Here is a 17293-nt window from a genome sequence, read left to right on the forward strand (position 1 = left end):
CCATATTCATTTTGGGCTAGCCTGATTGATTATGTATGTTCTAGTATTAGACAAACAGAGCAATGAGAGGGTATCCCTAGCCAAGTCGATTGTTTGTGATAATCACAAAATTACACGTTCAATTCTTAATTAGATCAGCCTATTAACCTTTTTAATTCGTTAGTCACTTTTGTCAGCTAAGGTCACAAGATGGAATCTACCCAGTTACGGATAGTAACTACAACTTTCTCACATAAAAAATAAAAAAACAAAAACAAAAACAGAGCAATGGTTAATCCACTTGATGCATGACAATCTTTTTCTAATACTGAGTGCATCCCTTTGCAGAACTTGTCAAAGCTATCAACAAAACTGCATTCAAGAACAGTATAAACAATAGCTTTACAGAATGGTTCAAATTGGCATATGGGTAGATTTAATCATGTCTAAAGCAGGTTATACAACAAAAACTGTATGGGAGATTTACGTATAAAACATGTTCAAAACTCTCTCTAAGATTTTTACATAATCACTATTTCTGTAAAGATGCTTCTTGGTTCTCAGCAGAAGCACTGGAGCCAGATTCCAGTCTTCTGAAAGCTAGTTTTTGCTGGGGAAGCTGTCCGTTGGAAAACGCTGTGACCTCAGTGTCTACCAAAATAGTATCCTCATCTCTGAAGTCTCCTCTCAAGATGCCCTTTGCAAGCTCATTTTCGACGTTCTGCTGAATTGTCCTCTTCACAGGCCTAGCACCATAGTTTGGATCGTAACCCAGACTTCCGAGCAGCTGAATTGCAGCATCACTCACTTCCAGCTTTATTTTCCGGTCAGCTAACCTCTGCTGCACTCGTGCCAACTAGAGAAACAAAGACGGGAGTAAATGAGTTGGTTAACAGCGTTCCAACTACAATCATATATTGAATGAATTATGTACTTAATTGCAAAGCTATGTTCATTTAAGATGGAGGCTTCACCAGCTAGAAGATGAATTTTTAAACTTCCTTGATAAATTTCTATATCAAGTGTGTATATACTCAGCAATAAAATTAATGATAAATAACGTACCTGTAATCTGACAATACTGTTGATCTGTTCACGGTCAAGAGGCTGGAATACTATGTATTCATCAACCCGATTCATGAATTCAGGGCGGAAAATCACTCTTGCAGCCTCCATTACCCTTCGCTTTATAGTTTCATAAGATTCCTCACTTGATAAGTTCTCTTCAGACGTGTTAAGAATATATTGCGAACCTACATTTGACGTCATAATGATGACCGTGTTAGTGAAGCTCACTGTGCGCCCCTGTGAGTCTGTCACCCTACCATCATCCAAGATTTGAAGGAAGACATTGAACACATCTGCATGGGCCTTCTCTATTTCATCGAATAAGATCACCGCATAGGGTCTCCTTCGAACAGTCTCGGTCAACTGTCCTCCTTCCTCGTATCCTACGTAACCAGGAGGGGCTCCAATTAGCCTGGAGACAGCGTGCTTTTCCATGTATTCACTCATATCAATACGCACAAGTGCTTCTTCCGTGTTAAACAAATAAGTAGCAAGGGCTTTAGCTAACTCTGTCTTTCCAACACCGGTAGGGCCCATAAACATAAAACTAGCAATTGGGCGGTGAGGATCAGAAAGACCAGCCCGAGAGCGCTGGATGGCTTCAGCCACTGATCTAACTGCAGGATCTTGACCAACGACACGCTTATGCAGCTCTTCCTCCAAATGCAGCAGCTTCTCCCTTTCTGATTGTTGTAGCTTGGACACAGGAATTCCAGTCCATTTGCTGACAATTTCTGCAATGTCATTTCCAGTAACTTCTTCTCTAAGCATGGATTTTCCAGACTTCATATATTCATCTAGCTCTTTCTCTGCAGCTTCAAGTTGGCGCTGCAACGAGTTCAGGCTCCCATACTTGAGTTCAGCAGCACGGTTAAGATCATACTCCCGCTCTGCCTGTTGTATCTCAAGATTCACCCTATCAATCTGCACACCAAGAGTTCACTCAGTTTTATAGTCATCGCCCTTTAAATGGTTATTACAAGAAAAACACATGAAAAATCATGATAATGCTATCTGGATTGAATACCTCTTCCTTGATGGACTGTATGTTGGTCATGACGGTCTTTTCATGCTCCCATTGCTCATTCAGTTCAGCCTGTCTACTCTTTAGTAGAGACAATTCAGTCTCCAGGCGATTTAAGCGATCTTTGGATGCTTTATCTGTGTCATTAGTAAGTGATAGCCTCTCCATCTCCAACTTAAGAACTGCACGGTTGATCTCATCAAGGGCTGTAGGCTTTGAAGTTATTTCCATTTTCAATTTTGCTGCTGCTTCATCAACTAGATCAATAGCTGCAATTGGAGAAAAGGGTGTCACAGCACTTTATCGATCTGTTCTACACAACAACCAGCTCTTTAGAAAATACAGTAGAATATCATAACGAACAATGCTGCAGTGCATCAAACCTTTGTCAGGTAAAAAGCGCCCACTGATGTAGCGATCAGAAAGAATTGCAGCATCAACTAATGCACCGTCTGATATCCGGACTCCATGATGCAGCTCATATCTTTCTCGCAGTCCACGAAGTATAGAGATAGTATCTTCAACAGTAGGCTGATCAACATAGACTTGCTGGAACCGACGCTCCAATGCTGGATCTTTTTCAATATATTTTCGATATTCATCCAGTGTGGTTGCACCAATGCAACGCAACTCTCCACGACCTAGCATGGGCTTCAAGAGATTGCCGGCATCCATAGCACCATTGGTGGCACCTGAAAGAAATTTAAAAGAAAAAAGAAAATCCAAGGTTAAAACTCACATGTTAGAAACCAGTAACAAAGGTCCATCATGCAAAACTTGCGACCAGCTAACACAAGGGGAATTAGAGCAATATGTAGTAATGACAGTAAGTTTCAACAAGCCTACCTGCTCCAACTACAGTGTGAATCTCATCAATGAAAAGGATAATCTGCCCTTCAGAGTCAGTCACTTCCTTGAGCACGGCCTTTAGTCTATCTTCAAATTCACCTCTATATTTTGCACCAGCAATAAGTGCTCCCATGTCTAGGGATATCAACTGCAAATATGCAGTGAAATGAGTTAATAACCAGAACATAATTTAGCTGATCTAGGTGAATACAGAATGGCTTAATTACTCACCCTTCGGTTCATCAAAGCTTGGGGGACATCTCCTTGCACAATTCTCTGGGCAAGCCTGTCAATCAGTAATCAGAGATCAATAAAAGTACATGAAACTTTAAGCAATACTTGAGCATAAACATAATACTCGGACACTTAGGCACTAATGGTGACTTTTTGAAATAAATTCCTGTGCTAGCAGCAGGGCATGGTGTAAATAAGAATAGTACAGGAAACTGCACTTACCCTTCAGAAATTGCAGTTTTCCCAACACCTGGCTCCCCAATTAGCACAGGATTATTCTTAGTTCTCCGCGAAAGGATTTGAATGCATCTCCGTATCTCATCATCTCGGCCTATAACAGGATCAAGCTTCCCTGCCTTTGCCATGGCAGTTAAGTCTTTTCCATATTTTTCCAGAGCTTCATACTTCCCTTCTGGGTCTGTACAGAATTTACAAATGAGGTATGGTTGACAAATAATAAGTGCTCATCAAACATTACAACACTCCATCTGTACAATGATTCACAAGTTATTAACAGCAAAACGTATCAACCCATAGCATGTGAGAACAAAATAATTTTTGGTGAAGAGATGAATTCAAACTTTTGCTTATATAGTATGAAATAACCAGACACACTGAGGAATGGATGCACCAATGCGGCAACTGAACTCCACAAATAGCTAAAAATTAATTACATAATGAAGCAAACCACAAATATACAGATGGTGAGCAAAACCAAGTTAGATGGTCAATGAATGACACAAGAGAAAATATATCTCAAATTATCAAGACTGAAATTTCTTAAGCATAAAATAAACAAAATCACAGGGAAAGCTGGCAAATGAAGCTGTTATAACCTTGATCAATAACAGTTTGGCGTCCCCTTATGGCTTGTATGGCATCTCTTAGAGTCTTTTCAGCAATTTGAAAATCCTTGAACAGCTGCTTCCCAAATCTCCTATCTTGTAAAAAGCCAAGCACCATATGCTCCACTGACACAAACGAATCACCGTACTCTTTCTTGAACTCCCGGGCGCGCTGTATCAAGGCTTCTAAGTCTCGCCCCAACATCGAACCCGCTGACTCACCGAGAACCTGAGATGATTTTGTAGGCAGAAATCAACAAGTGAGTTTTTAACATTCTGGGTAAGGGCACGCATGATACTACAATTCAGATAGAGTAATGAGCAGTGATAGGTATATGCTTTCTAAAATTCAGATTATCCAAGGCAAACCTTTGGTTGGCGATCGATGAACCGCACGGTGGCTTCAAGCAGACGGGTATTATCTACACCGGCCTTGGAAAAAATCCGGCGAGCAAGCCCGTTCTTTTGCTCCAGCAGCGCCTTCATCAAGTGCTCCGTCTCCACTATCTGGTGCTTGTTTTCTTTCGCCACCTCCGGCGACGAAACTATAGCTTGCCACGCCATTTCCGTAAACTCTTGCTGCGTAACCGCCTGAAACAAACATCACCAATCTCCCATTTTCAGCCGAAAGAAATATTCTTTTATATTATCACGCGGAAATTAATCAACCAATACGAGTATAGAAATTTAAGCATGTATATGAAGGATTAATTAACATTTAACAAATAACAACCTTTCCGCTAGCGGCATCGCATCGTACAATAAATGACCTCGAGCTTTTCCCAATTGTATCATCTTTCCTGGTAAAAATCGGGTATTTCCTCTTCAATTTAAGCGAACTTAGGGTTCTGAGCCCCCGAGGCTTGGCTGAGACGTTAACGGATACGGGCGGCTGAAAAGAAACCGGAGCTGCTCTATTGGACGGCTGGACGCAACACTGGACACCGGAAAACGACGCCGTTGTTGCCATAGATTGTGTGTTCTCCGGAGAGCGATACGGAAAGTATGGAAATCTGAGCTTTCTGCAAATCGCGGGAGATAACGGAATCACAGAAATGAGAGGTGAAGAAGATTGAATTGAGGTATTTCGAGGGCAATAGATCACTCTCGTAGGTTAAATCCTACTGCAATACGGAAAAATGATAAAAGTTAGAGCATTCTTGAAGGTGCGAGAACCCGAAAGCGTTCCGATGCTGTGCACGAAGCCGGGAGTTGTGCTCAGTTTTAGTACACTTGGCACTTTTCTACTGGGCCTCGGGTACGACAAAATTGCATCATCTTCATCTTCATTCACGAAAATTTGCTGTTTTTTTAAACCTAATTTTTAAATTGCATTCTGGGTAATAGACTTTCTCCAAATTGAGCATTTGGCTCAAGTAATCTTATATTACTAATAATTCCTTAGTTAATGTTACATTATGAAATTACTTTAAGGTAATGACTTTCTCCAAAATTGATGTACCGATAATATTTTAAGGTAATGTGATTACTCTCGTCTTTTTAAGTAAATTAAAATTTGTCAATTAATTCTTTTTTTTTGCCAAATGTTAGCTAATTCTTATATCCTTATATATATATATATATATATATATATATTTTAATATAATAACAATAACAACATATAAAATATGTATATAATCAAATATACATGTCTATATATTTATTTAAGCATTATACACACACATATATAGAAGATATTATAATATTTAATTCATAATATAACCCTTAATCTTACATTCCAAAAATATCAAATTACCTTTCAAGGATTAATCCTATTACCAAAGGTAATATCACATTTGAACCGCCTCCAAAATTAAAAATAAAATAATATTTAAGCATTATATAACATTAGCATGCATTTGATTTTACAAACATTAGTATGCATTTGATTTTACATCATAACACATAACACTTCCGATTACCTCTTCAATCTTTGAGCTAATTATATATCACCAATATAAATTGATTTATATCTTTGTGATCTTTTACCGACTAGGATCAAAAGGTAAACTTCATTTAAAGCAAACTTTCGGTTAGTGATAGTAGCTTTTTCTGTAAATAAAAATAAATAAATTAAAGCATCATATGTAGAAGTGCCACACTGCCAAAAAGGCAAAAATCAAACAGTATAAATGAAACTTAGCCGGCAAAATTTGTATAGACAAATCAGATGTTTTACACATTGAAACAATTGGTTCGACGGACAGGACAATATCATATGCTCAGAGCTCACAAGCCTGTAATGTGGGGAGTAGAGAAACCTTAACCGAAACAAAATTCATCAAAAAGCTAAAATGGTGTACGAGAAGAAACTAGCAATACATATCAATCTGAACAAGAACAGTAGAACGCAATCCCTCGGATGGAAGTTGAGGCCACCGGCTACTGATCACGAAGTCCTGAACTTCTGTGCTGACACCGATTCGTACATTCTTTATCTGCAAGGTCCTTAATTCTTTTAGGAGAAATTTACGAGATTTCGTTCCTATTAAGAGGGAACAAATCCTACGGACCTGCAAAGAATTTGTCCCCTTTGTTGGAAATGTAGTTCATAGTATGACACAAACGCATCTCTTCTGCTTTGGGTCATTTGCCATTTTCTTTTCTGTTCAAAAAAAAAAAAAAAAGTTCGAGAAATGGTTAACAAAGAGCAAAGCGCGAGCATCATCTTGGTAATAAGCTACAACATTTCCCAGGTTAAAATTTGGTATATGTACATCTAGGGTTAAAATTTGGTATATGTACATCTAGATCTATCATGCCTTCAGAATATGACGGGATAAAGTAAAGGCTTTAGAAAAGCAGTACTTCAATGAAAATAAGGGTTCAAACTGGATTTGTACTGACCTTTCTCCTGAGGTGGTGGTTGAATGACAACATGCATTGTTGTGACTCCTCCAGGAATGTCACATAACGGGCTCTGGCACTCCCCCACTGTTTTGTTGTTCTCTAATATTCTCCCCGCGCTGATTAACTTGACATCTTTTAGGGTTCTTGGGCCATTTTCCTTTTCTATTCAAAAGAAATACACATCCAAGTTAAATGCACCTTCAAGCCTTAACAAGATTAAAGCCCAGTAGATACTACAGAACAACCAAAGTAAAAATCAATGAACGAGCGTACAAATTTATGAGACAACAACAACGCCCTGGTGAATCAGGTGCAGGCATTAAAGATATTGCAGAATACCGAGACCACCTAGTGCCTTTGTAATCTTATTCTGTTCAATTTTTATTTTTCAGAGTAGGGATGCCATTCAATAATATCATACTCCAAGTCTCCAACCAATAAGATTTTCTTCTTGACGTTTCAAGACAACATTTAAAGACTCGAAGTGCATGAGCCAAGTGGCAAGCTGCACTACACGCTTTGTAATAAGAGCAACTCGGGGGCAACCCCAACCAAATTGGTCAGGCTATTGACTTCATAACCACAAGGTTACAAGTTCAACTCTAAGCGGGAATGGCTTATTGGCCTTCTTAGTTTGAGTCGGTAAGCTATGGGCAACCTAGGCTGGTTTACCAACTGGTAGCCCTTTGCTAGCTAAGGTCACAAGGCAAGATTTATCCAATGCACACCCTCAAGTGGTGGATTCAGGTTTTCCTCGTCACTCCAAAAAACAAGAGCAACTCAGTTGATTTCATCACAATTCATTTTCACATACAAACCATAAACAGACATTTGCACACTCTCAAAAGTCAAAACTATCTCATAATGCTCAAACCGCTAGCAAAACAAGGAAGTAATGCCCAAACTAATTACCAAATACCCTCTCACCATGATACTAAATAATCATTTACTTTCACAGCCATCTCTTAGTATAAGTAAAGATGCAAGTGTTAGAAAAGAAAACATTAAATCATACTGATACCATTAAAATCATCAGAGCTACAGCAACCAAACACACAAAGGCCTCAATATTTCAAGTCCAAACACACAAGTCTTTAAAGGAGGAAAGCATCTATTGTGTAGAACACAACACAATTCAGAACATATCATATTCAAGCAAAACACTAGACTAACCTTTAGGCCACTGAGCAAGTATGTTCTCCTTCAAGGTTGCAACACTGGTAGCCGCAGAAAAACTTTTGGGCCCTATATCTGTTCCATCAATCAATCTAAACTTGATCTCTAACTGATCTTTGCCTCCAGACATACTCCTATCTCCTTCAACAATTCAATATATCCAATTTTCAAGAACTTCGCCTCTAGTCCTCCCCCAATTGAACAAATGATTTCAGAAACCTAACCAAAAAGTTAAGAGAAGTGGGGAAAATGATTACTCAAAGGAAGAAAACTTGAACACTTCAAGAGCAATCAATCACACAGCAAAAAGTTCAAACGGAACCCCAGAACTAAATACTGAAATATGGAAGAAAAAAGTACAACTTTTTAGCTGAATTGATCTAGAAATTACTGCACTAATAGGCTTACCTGTCTGAAGAACTGATCTGGGTCCCTCCACGCACACCTTAGCTAAACTTTTTCTCCTTTTATTCTCCGGCGGGGGTGCCGGAACCGAGTCAACGGAGAAGACGAGGGAGGTGAGGCGTGTGAAGCATTTGAGAATATGTAAAGTAGCGGCGAAATTAGTAAATAATTTGATTAAATAATGATGGAATATAATAAAGTGAGGGGGGAATTGAAAGAAATTTGCAGAAGACGAGGCTGTTTCGGAGTTTTCAAAGGGTGGTGCGGTGCGTGATTTTGGTCAACGAATCCACCTTCTCGTGCCCTACGCCTTCTTCTTCAGTCTTCTTCTTCCAATCCTCTTCCGTGGCGGTCAAATCAAACATATTTTTCCCATTTGTATTCATATCTTTTCCCTTGCCCTTTTTGGTACTCCGTATTACCGTTACGGCAATAGAATATTGCCATATACACGTAACTTTTACCTAACAAATTTTACCGTATCTTTTAGTTTTAAAAAAATAGTTTGATATTTTTATGAATAATAAAACCAAATTTATTATTTCTTTTATTTATAAAAAGAATCACAATAACAATTGCTATTTTTACTTTTTAATATCATAGGTCCTCTTTTATAAAAAGAATCACAATAACCATTGTTATTTTTACTTTTTAATATTATATGTCCTGAACATGATTCTTTAACAAAAAATCATCAGTTCAATTCTTCAAATTTTTTACATAAGATCTTTTTAATGCAAATTTTTTACATAAGATCTTTGTAATGCAATATTTTACAAGCTAATTAATAACAAGAATAGGTTATAAGTTGACCTTACCTTCAGGATTGCTGTACAAATATATAATAATATATTAATATGTGTTCACACAAGTGAGTTTGCTGGAATTTGTAGTTAAAAACTTTGAAATTTTCTAATATGTTGATTAGCACAGGTACATCTTATAATCATTACTAATTTACTATTTATATATCAACATAATTATACTAAGACTATGCTTGGTAAAAATATTAACTTATTTGACCACTATTAACTGTTTAACTTAGTTAAAAATCAATATGTGTCTGGTTATTCAACTTTTTGTGACTCTCAAAATGCTAAAATATAAAAAGTTACTCAAAGCAACTTTTTCAATTAATTTTTTGAAAAAAGAAATATTTCGTACTAAACAGCTATCAGCTAATTTACCAAACACTTTTCTACAATAGCTAATGTTATCAACTAGTCATACTCAGCTAACATCCCTTTACCCAAACATGCCCTAAGTACAATTTTCATACTAAATATAATCGTATTGATATACACATAAGGGTACAAAGGTGCAGGTACTATTTGGCATGGTAGATTTTCCCAAAAAAATTTCAGGGTGTGATTATATACTAACATAACATTTCATAAAACCTAAAAAGTAGCCAAGGTAAATTCTGAAAACCTCGTAGAAGAAAAAAAAAATATTCTGCATATATCAATTAATGAATTTCATACAAAATAAATAGCAACTCCACCTAAGTAATAAATTGCCCAAATGAACACAGATTGGTGGTGTACCCAACTCAGAGTGGGTTATACCTGTATTTCCACAACCTACAAACTAATATCACCATGATGACTAGAAGAGGAAGTGGGAAAAGGCGTGCAAATAACAACAAAACTAAGACGGACAAAAGGAAATAATAATAATAATAATAATAATGGAATTAAGTTAAAGAATGGTCTGTGTCTAATGGGGGCACAATAGGAGCTGTTTAACAGGACCTGCACCAAGCTTTCCTCTTCTCTGCACAAATTAGGCTGCGCGATAGTGACAACCACTTTCTGCAATGCCCCATTATTCCTTCCTAATGACTAGAGTCATAAGCTACAGCAAAACTAAGATGCCAAAACAATGTCCTTTGTCCAATCAAAAAATAGACGATGAACAGATATTTTACATACGTAAAGAATGACTTTCATACCCATGCTAGCGATGCAGGTTCTCAGGTCTTCAGTAGAGAGGGAGAGCATAGATCCAAGCTTGAATACTACACCAATCCAGCCAAGGCTCAAATCTCTTTCCCAATCAGAGACTAGAGTAGACAAAATTCTCTTGGCAACCAACAAAAGTGGAGCCAACCCATGCCTTCAAAACTTCTCTGCTCTTTCTTCATGTAGACCTCAGTCTACTCCAAGATATGGCAATTCCTTATGAAATCATTGGAATAGTTCACATATTTGGTCCAAAACGGCCGCAGATGTTCAAATCCTATTTCCAACCATGGCTTTGACTGGCCATTGTAGTGGATTACAGCAGCCTTTTTGACATTCTCCACATTGGTCTTACTCTGGTAGCCCAAACCAAGCATGTGCCAAGATGCGTCAATTGGGTGGACGTTGCCTTTGAATGCAATCAAGGCAGGAGGAAGTGTTCCAAGCCTCCACATTGTCAAGTTTGAGTTCAGATTCTACAATAACAAAAGTGTGTTAAAAAGATTAACAGCTTACATGTACTTCATTCCCTGAAAAAACTTTTAATATTTGTCAAGAAAAAGATAATGAACATATACACAAGTAAAGTAAAGGTTCATGCATCACAGCATAGAAGCACTCTATTCTTCTCAATTTCTAGACTCAGTCCCAGTTACACCTCTTCCGAGGGATTTTAGATGGGAGCTAAAGTCGATGGTCCCATAGGCACTAACTACTTAGCAGTTCAATGTTTCTGTTTTGTCAATTATAGGCAGTCAAGATCTCAAGTATTCAGTAAATCTCAGAACTTGTAATTACAAGTTCAAAAGGATAAATACCTCATAGGTCAAATAAGAAATGCAAAAATGAAATTATTTATATCAAACAATAATACTCAAAAAGAAAATATATGATATGTTGCTGTTTTCAAAACCTGCAGTCTCTACAAAACAAAATGCATATGCCAGCTAACAGACCATTAAGAAAATGAAAATGCAATTGAGCTAATGAAGTTTAATTCAAATTCCAATAACTAGAGCCCCTATCATAGAAGATTAAATATGCCACTCCTAAAAAACTACTTCTCTAAACCCATCAGACGGTATAAACCATGGATCACATGTAATAACAATACATTTACCTCCTTGAGCCATTTGTGATAAGTTTCTCTTATATCTGCCTTCCTCCATGCAGACAAGTCAAAGATATTCATACCATAAGCCCAGGCACAATCATCAGGATTTAAGGTCTTTGCTATTAGAGGATGAGAAAAGTTGAAGTAATTTCTGAATCGCTTTGACATGACCCACTCATCCTCACCTTTACAGGTCTCAACTGCCCCATTAACCTTTCCATTAAGGTCAATGTCCCATAATGGAGATAAATCACGCTGAATTACAACATCATCATCTAAGAAAACCACTTTCTCTAGATTTGGAAAAAGCTGCAGAATAAGGAGGTAAATGAGTTCAAATATTCTCATTGAAAAGAAGTAAATATTATATTAAAGAAAATGAAGAAGAATTAGAAGGATAGAAAAGAACTACTATGGAAAAAAGGCAAAAGCAAACTTTGAGAGGTGAAGTTTGGTATAAAAATACAGTAACCAAAGCAGGAAATTGGTGCCTTTTTCTTCCCACTACCACTTGTCCTTTTCTTTCTTCTATTTTTCCCTCTCACCAAGAGCATTTCAAGACATGCCCAAATGTTCTTGATAAACACTACCAATTTGCCATTTTAAATGCATGGTGAACATGGATGAGGGCATGAGAGAGACAGGCTTTTTAGACTTTCTACCTTCATCTTAGATTAAGGATATATACAATTCAATTCAAACAAACCTTATAGTTGGGGAGAAAAATATTGTGTCTATCATAACAATGACTGTTCTATAATCTTTACTTCAGCTGTTACGCCAAAGCAGCTAAAGGTAATTATTTTTGTTATACAACTGCATACCTCAGGAAGATATATGCGAAGATGGTTGAGCAAGGAGATATATTTTGGACTTCTAGTCTGCAATTTTGAAGCAAAGGAGCGGGGAGTAGTATCACTAAGATTGGCTCCTGCAACATGATTCCCATGGTAATAATTACGAATACCACTATGGGTCTCCACAGCTTCAAGCACTGGAACATTCTCTCTTGTCAACCAGTCAAACTGGTGAACACCTTTTACTTCAACAATAGCAGGAGAGACAGGATTTAGAGCAAACCAAGAGTGCATCCCAGGATAGGTTTTCTTGTCAGTGATGACATGGAAAACAATCTTTTCAGGTTTTAGAGATGACTGGACAGCAGAATCGACCACCACGGAAGCAGCAAGGATGTTATCAGTTGACAACACAAAATGGTGTAATGAGTTGTCAGAAAGAGAAGGAAGTAACTCTGGTGAAGGCAATTGTTTACGTGCATTAGCATTAGAGGAATACTCATCAGTTAACCGCAGTGAGAGACAATGAATGCCCTTAGGTATTGAACTTGCAGCAAAGTGTTTATTCATCAACTCTGAAAATTTAGATTCTCTAATCTCCTTTTGAGACCTCTCCATCTGCAAATGAGATAAGCAGTTGACAAAGAACAAAATTACAAATTAAATGGTATCCTCGTCTAAGTAAAAGAAGTACTTCAAAGTAACTAATAAATTAAACTCATCTAGGCATTTATTTCATGAAACTTGGGTACAAACTCAGAATCATCCTTTCACTCAACTAATCAACTATAGCAAAAATACCTTTTTGGTGGCAATTGATTGATCTGAATCACTGGGCACTCACCGTGCAGTGAGTACCCATCACCAAAAAACAAAAAGAAAAAAAAAATACAGCAAAAACAGCAAACTAATGTATCAGATGAAAAGGCAGTGTAATTGATCCCATTATTCTCTTGAAAGAATAAAACTAGTGCATTGGGAAAAGTGGGATGAAATAAAAAAGAATTGCAAAGAAAGGTACAAGTCCATACCATTCCCTTCAATATCAGTACAAACTCCTTTGCATTGTGCTTATTATTTTTCATTTCAGAAACAAGTTGACTAAACGAATCTGGGAGCTTCAAGTCAGTTGGCACTTCCTCAGAGCTAACTTGATTGAGGATCTTAACAAAATCCTTAACCAGCCTCTGGTAAACAGGAGCAATGAGACAGCTTCAGATTCCAGAAAACAGCTAATTCAAAAATCAATTTGCAAATAAAAATAAAATTATTAATTACCCCCGAATCATCAGTTCTTCCAAGAAGCTTTGGGCCCAATCTCCTGCCTAAACAATCTGAAAGTCAATGAGGAAATGAAACCATAGTTTGTCATTAACAATTTCATTCGCATGCTGAAATAAACAAGAAATGCGCACACTTATAAGTAATACTTGGGAAACCAAAAAAAAAAAACACAAAACAAAACAAAACAAAAAGGAAAGCAAAATAGTAAGGCAAAGAACAAACATCATAACCAAAAAGTTCAAACACTGGCAACAAGAAAAATTGTCACATCCATAATCCATAAAGGAAGTTTCCTCCTTCATCTTGAAGCATAAGAAAAGCAGAACAAATGTACTTCAGAGAAAATGTCAAGTAAGAACTAAGAACAAGAACAGTTTTACATAAAAACAAAGATAAATATAAAAGAGAGTTACTAAGTGATGTGGCATAATGCTTGACAAATATAAAAACCATAGACTTAACATACTTGGGTAAAAATGCAATTATTAGAACAACATTACGCGCGGAGCAACTCACAACGAAATTTCTAATTTGATAGGCAGCATATCCATGTGTTCTAGAAATCTAGAATCATGCAATAGTCCTTAGCTATCTCATAAATCTCTAGTATTGTTCTTAAGAGTCATAAAGTTGCTAACTTAAATGCTCAGAACACGGTATGCAAACTGCACATGCATTGAAATTTTTCTAACTCCATAATTGTCATGTAATGTATTTGATTCATAATTATAATGCACCAAAATAATTGCATACAAATCATTCCCACTTCTCAACCCCCTTTATTGAACCAAAATCATACGTACACCAATATTATGCATACAAAATATAATCAAAACATTCCCCAATCATCACAGAAACAGTATGATGCAATATAATGTTCCTTAACCAGCCCTACCTTTTCCCCTCAAGCAAAACTATGAAAATAAAATGGTTACAGGTTAGAAAGATCTGGTCCAATCTAACCAGTAATAAGCTAAAACGTCAGGAGTACCATCTAAAGCAAAGATCAACGGCATGATCAAACAAATACTCAATTAGAGAAAGAAGATCTGGAAGCGCTCTATAATAAGGGAAAATGGAGGAGAAACTAAAGTACCAAATGAGGAACACTTGTTGACACCTTCAAGGGTAACAACAGCGGTGAGAATGAAAACAAAAGGCAACAAGAAAGCCAATATAAGTATGGTATGAAAGAGTGTTCGGTAGGAGATGTGGCGAGCTGCGAGCTTGATCTTCATCAAATCACCAAAACCTCCATCGCTGCTGCTCGATATCGTTATACTTCTCATGCTAGGTGAGAAGTGCAGCTGCATCTTCCTCCCTCCACAACCGCCACGTTCGCTACCACCTCTATTCGTAGCCGAATCCAATTCCAATCCTCCCCGCCCACAACCCTAGATGAAAGGGCAGCACCACCACCGTCGGCGCCGTCTCCACCGCCGCTATTATTCTTATTATTCTTCCTCTGCGCAACAACACAGAATGCTCCACTACTCAACATCAGATCCGCCACCGCGGCAATTCAACAATTCCCCGGCCTCTTCCGGGACCAACACATTGGATTTCCCAATTCAACGCCGCTTCCTTTTCCTCCACTAATAAATATATAAAATGCCTATCTCTATATATGATGAAAACGAGGAATTCCGCCTTATTTATTGCACTTTCTCAATCTATACGCACACGGAGCCTATTGATTGTGCAATGTCTCTGAATTCATGAAATCTGTCCGTCTCCACAAATCAATCAATCAATCAAAACAATTTCAATCTGGCAATAACTGTATTAATAATACAATTTCTACATAACATATTTTTTCTTTGCGATTTCAGCTTCTTTTATGGCGGACGTATTCTCTCTCCCTGGATCGGGAGAATGAATGTAGAGAGAGAAAGTAGAAGAAATGGGGGCAGATAGACAGAGAAAGTTGACGGCAATTGCTAATTTTGCGTATTTAGTTCTTTCAAATTTTTAATTTGCTCATCAGTCCATCAATTTATTACTATTCTAATACTAACTCTTTACCCATTAGTTTTGCTACATTTCAATATTTTTGGGCAAATTTCGTTTGGTACAAAATTTTATTTATTTAAAATTCATAAACTTTATATTAACAAATTATTAGTAATAACAATTAATATTCAAATGTCATAAAAAAATAATCTTTGTTTGTATCTTTAATCTAATAATAATATTGCCTTTATATGTGATATAATAATGTATTGTACATAGAGGAAAATTGTGTTACAGAATTACAGGTTGTCTTGCTAATCTTGTTATTCAACAAAGAGATAATTGGAGGAAGCCAATGATCTTGTGGTCTAGTAGCGCGAAATAACTCACCCAAATAGGAGATAAAGGGTCCGAGCCTCAGTGAATTGAACCTTTAGTAGGTTAAAAAAGTAATTATGAATAAATAATTTCGTAGCATTCCTAATGGTATACTCCATGTTCAAGTTTTGATCCAATATATGTGTGTGCACGCGCATGTGAAGTATGAATTGCCAAATAAATTAAAATCATTTAACATTAATATTAGATTTTCCTAATAGAGTGTGAACGCTTTAATGTGTATATTGATTTATAAATGGTAATCACTATTAACGATGAGTGAAAGTAGGAATATTGTAAAATTATAAATGTTGATTACAATCTTATGTCACACTGATATGAATCTCATAAATAAATCAATTTTATAGTAGAAGATCTTATTTACTTTCAGTTTGATTCCTAGTAGTGTTTTAATTTTTTAAATTAATTAGTGAGTTATTAGTAGGTTAAGTTTTATTAAAGTATATATATAATCATTTTTAATTCATATAATTTATTTATGATTATATCAAACATATGCCAACTTATTTTTATCCATTAAATTTTGTTTAAAATTTATATTAAAAATTGAGTAATTGTTTAGACGAATTATGTTATAGAACAAATAGAATATAATGTTTGAACAAAAAGGTTCAATATAAAAATAAGTCAAAATTGGCAAATTTGACGATAATATTAAGAATAAAAAGAATTTTATTGATATATCATAAAATGAATATTACAAAAATAAAATAATAAGTTTATCATTACAACAACAAAAAAAACAAAAAAAAAAAAGTGATCAATTTGGATAACTTAAAATGTAAGTGTCCAAAATCCAAATCAACATTTGAATAAAACTAAGGGTGTGTTTGGTGGGGGTTAAGGCATAAGGTATAGGTATCAAAGTGATTGTTATTGTTTGGTTAGGTTTTTAGAATACTATTATGTGTTTGGAATACCCCATTAATTGAAAAACACATAACTAATGAAATAAGAGTTTCATTACCCTTCCTTATTTTCTTCCCAACTATTAATAATCATTATCATTCCACCTTACTACTAAACATGCAAAATACTTTCACCAAAACTCATTACCCTTACCAAGTATTTGATATTCATACCAATTCTGATTCCCATGTGCGAACCAAACACACCCTAAGGGTAAATATAACACATTACAAATTTAAATCTAATTTTAAAAATTTTACAAAAATCAATCAAAATTTGTACTATTAATTTGATTGAATATTGTTATATGGTGGGATTTTTTTGTCAATTGTGGTATTAGAAAGTCATAGGTCGTTTACCGTGAACAAAGAAAGTGAGAGTGGAAGTTTTATGAACTTTCTCCTATATACCCACAATTTTACAAAAATAAAATAAAATAAAAT

At 36.2% G+C, this 17293-nt stretch overlaps 3 protein-coding genes across 5 annotated transcripts; all 3 read right to left on the minus strand.

Annotated features, from left to right (window-relative positions):
* Positions 1–328: 328 nt before the first annotated feature.
* On the minus strand, positions 329–5207 carry LOC116019515 (chaperone protein ClpB3, chloroplastic-like). Its single transcript, XM_031259756.1, has 10 exons — positions 4733–5207; positions 4369–4590; positions 3991–4228; positions 3377–3572; positions 3152–3206; positions 2918–3068; positions 2455–2763; positions 2075–2340; positions 1045–1971; positions 329–835 (listed from the first exon to the last, which is right to left on the minus strand). Exons 1-10 carry the CDS (start codon positions 4967–4969, stop codon positions 512–514), a joined length of 2925 nt encoding a protein of 974 aa, XP_031115616.1. The 5' UTR covers positions 4970–5207; the 3' UTR covers positions 329–511.
* Positions 5208–6128: 921 nt separating this feature from the next.
* LOC116021278 (membrane-anchored ubiquitin-fold protein 2-like) lies at positions 6129–8784 on the minus strand. 2 transcript variants are annotated; one of them, XM_031261903.1, is made up of 5 exons: positions 8434–8784; positions 8023–8244; positions 6847–7011; positions 6513–6604; positions 6129–6437 (listed from the first exon to the last, which is right to left on the minus strand). In XM_031261903.1, the coding sequence occupies exons 2-4, from the start codon at positions 8153–8155 to the stop codon at positions 6549–6551; spliced, it is 354 nt and encodes a 117-aa protein (XP_031117763.1). In that variant the 5' UTR covers positions 8156–8244; positions 8434–8784; the 3' UTR covers positions 6129–6437; positions 6513–6548. The 2 variants fall into 2 exon arrangements, with proteins under 2 accessions (XP_031117763.1, XP_031117762.1); XM_031261902.1 differs by having other exon boundaries at positions 6129–6604; positions 8434–8783.
* Positions 8785–9870: 1086 nt separating this feature from the next.
* LOC116019607 (probable galacturonosyltransferase 14) lies at positions 9871–15527 on the minus strand. 2 transcript variants are annotated; one of them, XM_031259881.1, is made up of 6 exons: positions 14710–15527; positions 13584–13639; positions 13337–13492; positions 12333–12923; positions 11515–11817; positions 9871–10870 (listed from the first exon to the last, which is right to left on the minus strand). In XM_031259881.1, the coding sequence occupies exons 1-6, from the start codon at positions 14900–14902 to the stop codon at positions 10589–10591; spliced, it is 1581 nt and encodes a 526-aa protein (XP_031115741.1). In that variant the 5' UTR covers positions 14903–15527; the 3' UTR covers positions 9871–10588. The 2 variants fall into 2 exon arrangements, with proteins under 2 accessions (XP_031115741.1, XP_031115740.1); XM_031259880.1 differs by having other exon boundaries at positions 14686–15526.
* Between the last annotated feature and the right edge of the window lie 1766 nt (positions 15528–17293).

The sequence above is a fragment of the Ipomoea triloba genome, chromosome 5 (assembly GCF_003576645.1).
Source record: "Ipomoea triloba cultivar NCNSP0323 chromosome 5, ASM357664v1".
Lineage (NCBI taxonomy): Eukaryota > Viridiplantae > Streptophyta > Magnoliopsida > Solanales > Convolvulaceae > Ipomoea > Ipomoea triloba.